The 7295-nt window shown below is 27.7% G+C and overlaps 1 protein-coding gene across 1 annotated transcript in view; it reads left to right on the forward strand.

Moving 5' to 3' along the window:
• The first annotated feature begins 1180 nt into the window (after positions 1 to 1180).
• The window catches only part of LOC108751312 (glutamate--cysteine ligase catalytic subunit), a 74612-nt gene continuing 68497 nt past the window's right edge, over positions 1181 to 7295 (forward strand). Inside the window, exon 1 of the mRNA XM_018491417.1 lies at positions 1181 to 1286. Within this exon, the coding sequence (XP_018346919.1) occupies positions 1240 to 1286 (47 nt within the window). The 5' untranslated portion in view covers positions 1181 to 1239. The remainder of the gene's footprint in view (positions 1287 to 7295) is intronic.

Genomic DNA, 7295 nt, shown 5'->3' on the forward strand with positions numbered 1-7295 from the left:
TAATCCAAATTTGTTGTTTTTTTAAAAAGATTCGATTTATTAGTACACATTTGTATAATATGAATAATTTATTATGAGAGCAATGTATTGTCAATTACAAATATATAAGTTGTGTTAAAAACTTTTGTTTCTGAGAAAAATATTATAGATAAGGATTCAGTACAATTTGTCACAATACATAAATTATATTATAAATTAATATAAAATAATTCTCAAAAAATGTGAAATATTTAATACAAAAACAGCATAGATAAAATGCAGCTTAGAAACCTATGGAATTGATTTGAGCCTAACGGTTTCTGTTCTTTGATCAAAAATATATTCGAGAGAGAAAAAAATCGAGGCTACATGCAGTTATAATCCAATCAGTTCTTTTTTTACGAAAATCATTAAAATTAAAATGATTTTTAAATCTAAAATAACGATAACTCTTATTAATAAATGCGTTAATTTATTTTTGAGATTCTACAGTATATGTAACTATCTGTGAACATGTAAAGGTGCACTTATTGATAAAGTATGAATACAAATCAAAATGAAAGTCGTTCGATAATAGTTGGTCAACTGTTTGTTAATTAGCGATAACAGCTGATCAACCCTTTGTTTATTAACTAATCATCTCTTTGCCGAAAGTTGTTTTTATTGGAAGCGTGAAAACTTCAGAATATGTTCGAATAATGAAAATATAAAACTCTAAATTTTGGTGCTTCGACACCATTCGCTAGTTTCATTCACCATTCGCTCGAACAATTATTGTTTCCTCGATATTAATTATTAAATCTTGCTTTCTCTTGATTTTTTGCGTGCTTTTTACAGATTGTCCTTTATTGTGACGTGAATGCATCGATGTTTCTATATCTTTCTTTTAATAGATAATCCACTCTACTAATAATTTTTTTTTCTTTTCCTTATACTTTTTCTTATTGTTTCTAATATTATCCTATTGATCGTTGCTTATCTGCTTATTTTCTGTTAGGATAATATATATTATGTAATTATTACTTTAGTGTAAGAATATTGTTTTTATTTTCGTAATTTATATAATATTGTTTTTATTATCATAATCTAATATAACCAATTGTCCTGTTATTTTTTCTTAATATTCACATTAGTATCTAATGAATATGTTAATACTTCTCTCTTTCTGATATAGTATAATTTTTTATTTTTATATAGGTAGAATACATACTCGTAAAATTTGATGATGATGCAAAAACTGCGAAGCTTAGTTTAAGAGCTATGGAAATATTAAGAATTTTAAATGAGAAAGAAAATGAAGATCCAGAGTAAGTCTAAGTTATATATACTGATATTTTATAATACTTAATTCAGATAAACATCCGAAAACCGCGACTATTTCTGATTTCGATGAAACTTTATAAAAAGTTTGATTTCAGGTTAAAATAAAAATTCTTAAAGGGATTTTTGGTGACTTCTAGGAAAAAGCCATTATTTTAAATAGTAAAATGAATAATAAATGTTTATATGTATATTAATGATGAAATCATCAATTTTAATGATCTTAAAGTATATTAAAAAGAAAAAGTTACTTAATTTTCTCCGTTAATCTGATAATTCTACAATGATGAATCTATGTATAAAAGATTTGATATCAACAACTGACGTCGCGTTAAATCTCATATCAAATTAAATAAACAATATTATAATTTTAATAATATGTATCATTTGTATAATAATTTTAGATGAAGAACGGGTAGTAAGTTAAATTTCATAAATAAAGAATATGTTCCAAGTGGTCTTCAATTTTTATGCAATGAAATCTAAGTAATATCTTTGTATTTCTATTGAAGGATCTTTCTATTCCAATCTAAATGGCTTTAATTTTTTATAAAAGAAATTATTATACTGCAATTTATTTAAAGACATTTTCTTTTTCAAATAAAATAATAGTTATTTAATTATTCTTCAAAACGTAATTATATTACAAAATTTCATTACCTTGTTCACTTCAAGTGTTATCACAAAAAGTTAAAGAAGTAAACACTTAGCGCTGCTAGATCTCGATATAATAACATATTAGTAAAAATATAAATATATAATAATATATAGAATAAGAAAAATAAGAAATATTCCTATGAGGGTAAAAGTATCCAGTGTGTATGTATATATGCAATTGAGCTATAAAGTTGTAGGAGTTATGAAAGTTATGCAAGCTATTAGTGCAAGTTTAAGATAAATAAATTTGGACTTTTAAGACACGCGTTTTAAAACGAAAATTATTAAATATAATATTTAGATTAAATTCATTATTACTTTGAAATTAAAATTATCTTTCATTATTTATTTTTATGAACTATTATTCTAAATTAGTAATTTTTAAATTTAATTGTTTTCATAGTTTTTCTTATTTGATCTAGAGGGCCAAGTGTTTTTACAAAAAAAAATTTTCTATTTAAATTAAATTTGTTTATTTTATATTGTCAATTTTTTTTTAATTGTTTGTAGTAACACTTGAATTGAACAAGGTAACGCAATTTTATGATATAATATAATATTATGATGTTTTGAAGGAGAATTAAATAACTACTTTAGTTGGAAAAGAAAATGTCTTTGAATGAATTGCAATATAATAATTTTCTTTATTAAAGCTATTTAGATTGGAAATAAATATCTCTTTTTCAATATCATAGGAATACAACGATATAGCTTTTAACACTTAGTTTTTATCATATAAAAATTAAAGATAGTACTACTTGATTTATATTATATTCTTTATTTAACTTGGCACCAATTGCTGATATCAAATCTTTTATACGAATGATACATAAAATTTTGTAAAATTTAACTCGGCGCCAGTTGTTGATATTAAATCTTTTTTCCGAATGATATATAGAATTTTATGGAATTTAACTTGGCGTCAGTTGTTGATATCAAATCTTTTATACAAGTGATACATATCATTGGAGTTAAGTAAACCAAAATGATTAATACATATTGGAAAAAAACTGCTCTACCAAATTAAAAAATAAAACTATTTGATACTTACTATCTTACTAAGTAATACGTAATTACTAAGTAATACGTAAAAACCAATTGATACTATACTATGAAAACGTTATTTAATTTTTACCAAGTTATACCTTTTTGTATTTTTGCTGAAAGTTTCTTCTTATTCCAACCTTCCAAAAAAAGTAAAAAGTTACTATTCCTTTTATTTTTTTTCAGAAATATTTTTATTGAAGGTCTTTTTATTTTGATTTAAGTAATAATAGCTTTAATTCTCTTTAAAAAATTATTACATAAAAGTTATTATTTGGTGCGTGATTTAATTTTGAGGGTTTTTTTCTCAAAAACTGATTTATTTAAACAAGATAATATTAATGAACCCCTTAATCAACATATTTTCCTTTGTTTTGTATAATATTTTCCCATCTTTCTGACAAAAGATTCCTCGACGATAAAAAAATTCTTTTTTGGAGTTGATCTAATTTTCAACAAATTTTCGCACATCTTCGAAATTATGAAAATGTGTATCCTCTAGAGCATGTTGCATCGACCAAGTGAATCGGAACAAGTGAAAAGAAGATGGAGCAATATCTGGAGAATGCGCGGAGTGCGGTAAGACTTTCTATTTCAGCTCTAATAGCGTTTGTTTCATGATAATGTAATATGAGGCCAAGCATTGTCGTGAAGGATCACTTTGCGTCGTTTACTCGCAATTGAAGATCGTTTCTGGTCTTTGCTTCAATTTGTATAATTGGACACTTCTATTGCTTATGATGTTCAAATATTTTAACGAAAAAATTTTTTAAAACAAAAAGTCAAACGAAAAATATATTTAGTATACATTTTATAAATAATTAAAAGTTATATATATATATATAACTTAATTATTTATAGAATATTACATTAAATATACTTTTCGTTTGACTTTTTGTTTAAAAAAATTGTTTTATTAATATTTTTTTATTTATATTTGACTTTTAAGTGCCCTGTACACTCTTGATATTATTGTTTAAATTAAGAGTCCATTGTTCTTATAATAATTTATTATTTTTATTTTTTTGTTTCCCATTCTATATTCTGTACCAGCGGTTTTCATCTCCTTAATAATTTCGTCCATAATGATATTGTATTAAAAAGTATTAAACTAAGACTATTTCCCTGTCTTATTCCGATTGAGACTGGTATTTTTTGTAAGGTTATTTCTCGCCTTTATGAAGGTACTATTATCGGTGTTCAATTCTTTAATGATTATTACGATTATGTTTGGATTCAGTTTTCGGTTCCTCAATAACCTTAATATATCGGTAAGTCTCACTGTCAAAGGCTTGTGTAAAATTGATGAAGCATATGAAGGCGGGTTTGTTAAATTCGATAGCTTTTTCGATTATCTGTGACGAAATATGAATATTGCATCCGTGGACCTGTTTCGGCGAAATCCCTGTTACTTCTCGCTAATGCCTATTGATGCGACTTCTTCCGATATAATTTTTGTGAAGAATTTCGCGACCAAACTCAAAAGACTTATGCCCCTATAGTTCTTAGAATCAGCCTTGATCCCTTTTTTAAAAACGAGTAGCGTTATGCATTTTTTCCACTCTTCTGGTACTTTCTTTTCCATGAAAATTCTAATAAAGTGTCTAAAACTCTTGAAATTGAAATGTTTTTTGTACAAGTCTGTCACTAATATACTCTATTCCTTTTATGTTTTCCAATTTTTGGAAAACCTATTTGTACAAAAGATTTGATATCAACAACTGGCGCCAAGTTAAATTCTAGTATCTTTTTATTCCATCCTCCCCCCAAAAATAATAGTAACTTTAATTTTTCTTTAAACATATTTTTATTAAAAATCTTTCTATTTCAAGTAATAATAGAGCTTCAATTAGTCTTTAAAAATTATTACATAAAAATTATTGGGAATTTGTTTCATCGGAGCATAGTCGTGTTCAAAAGTTAGGTTTTATTGAATTTTTTTGTTAATAACTTTTTAACGAATAACGACCCAATAACCCGACACCACACATTGTTTTCATTTTTATTCTTTCCATTGTGCATGAGCAGATCCTCAAGTCTATAGTTTCATCAAGAGAATCTTGAATAAGAATATCTTCAAAGAAAAATTAAAATTATTATTGCTTAGGTTGAAATAATAAAAAGATATTTAACATATCATTTATGCTCTATTCGAGAAGCACGTATATTTTTGACGCCTTTGTTTGTCTTTTTTTAAAAAGATAAGTTTGTACTGATATCACTCATTTTGTATTAAAAAAAAAAAAACAAATACCATATGAATTATACATATTTTACTAGAATTAATTAAAGAATTTTGGCGTGAGGACAAACTAATCGGCGGAAGTCAGGCCGCTGGAACCGGTGGAGACATCCGAAAAGATGACTAAAGTTCTAGCTATCAAAGTAGCGCAATCCTTTTATCTGAGCTGAAGTGCCGACACCTAGTGTGCTCGATGAATACAAAAATTTGTAATTGAGCCAAATTTTATTTTTAAAATTTTTACGTAAAAAAAAATGTAATCATATATTCATTCAAAATTTTGGGTTTCCAAAAAATATTTATTCATAAAAAATTATAAATATTTAACGAGTATTCATATTCATTCAAACAAAATATAAACTAAAAAAAAGCAATCGTTACCTCTTAACTATTTATAACCGGTACTTTGATGATTAAGTAAAAAAAATTTTATTTATTTTTGCCGTTGTAATATTCAGGTTTTTGAAGGAAAGGACTTAGAAATTTTGAAAAATATTTTAGGAAGCAATACATTTTTTATTTATTACCAATAAAAACATCGGCGATAGCTTTTATTTTCTCCTTTGTATAATCATATTTTTCAAACTTTAACCAAGCCCGAAGGCAAAATATTTTACTGTATCAACAATTAAACGATTACATTTATTTATAAATCAGGACCATAAGAAAATACACGCTGTACAAATACGTTTGTATCAGAAGCTACCAGATAATCTTTGGCGACCTTGCTAAGAGTAAACATCTTCATAATCCTGTGTTCAAATTTAAATTTTAAGTAAAAAAGTGAAATATAATAGAATTCAGCATAAAAGTAGAGTAAATAACCTTCCACCACAAAAGCATATCTGAATATTTACTACAGGACACTACAAAAATTAACAGGAAGCGACGTAGTTCCTTATTTCCATATTTAGCTCTTTTCATTTGTGATGCGACCAAATCCTCACTTGTATTCGTTCCATTTGAGTCACTATCCACAGTAAACATATGTTGTGTTCCAATCCCGTATTATGATGTTTTTATTTGATTTAATACGTCGTCTTTAAAATCAACTTATCTATACTAATCCAACTTACAGCGCGGATCTAAAACTAAATTTCAGGCAATTATAAAATTATTGTATTATGATATTATCCGTAAAATACAATATATATATGTTGATACATATATTTATTTATATGTACCAGTATATATGGTATCTATAATACTTACTTAATCCACAAATATACACAAGGCTATTAGTCTTATATATATATATTATAAGAATAGTATTTATATATATATTAAGTTTTTCATATCCTAATTGTGTGCCGCTTGTATCATCCATGCTTCATTTTCGTTATATGATTCCAAATTTATACAAATTTATGTATATCGCAGCTGTTAAAGACATTTACGAACGCTTGTAACAAACAAAGGGTTACATCATCGAAAGGCACACAAAATGCGATATATAATATATCAGAGCAAATATAAGACACGTCCGGACACGGTGACGGCTCACATCGGAATCTCAGATCTTGTTTGACAGTCGAAGGGCAAGTTGCTCTGGTAACGCTCACTTTTCCACGTACGAATGTCGACATGACACGGACATACCACTGTCCTCCCTCTCGTAGATTGTTGTCCCGACAATCATGGCTTCTCCAAGAACGTCGACTCTCAAGGAATCCCGGGCACCTGACCAGTTTCCTGCTCCCTTCTACTGCCACAGTTTTCTTGGAACTCTGGTCCTCTTGGGATCTAATCCTTTCTGTCGGAGGCTTCTCAAGTCTTTCTTCTGAGGACTCCTTTTCAGTTCCTTTCCGGAAGGTAGCTAATCCTCTGACGGAACTCGCTCGGATATCCCGTCTTTATGAAGAGAACTTTAGGATCGTCTTATCTCTTCTCTTGAGGCTTTGTGTTCTTGATTCTTCGTTTTTCGGAAGGGGGAGGGGGGAACTTGGCTTCGCCGCAGTATCTCTGCCCCAATCTCCTCCTCGGTATCTGCCCTCCGTCCTGCGGAAAAACCACGGCTCAAAAACCGCGAGGCGATCTTCTTAAAAAAAAAAAA

This window comes from Trachymyrmex septentrionalis, unplaced genomic scaffold (assembly GCF_001594115.1).
Source record: "Trachymyrmex septentrionalis isolate Tsep2-gDNA-1 unplaced genomic scaffold, Tsep1.0 scaffold110, whole genome shotgun sequence".
Lineage (NCBI taxonomy): Eukaryota > Metazoa > Arthropoda > Insecta > Hymenoptera > Formicidae > Trachymyrmex > Trachymyrmex septentrionalis.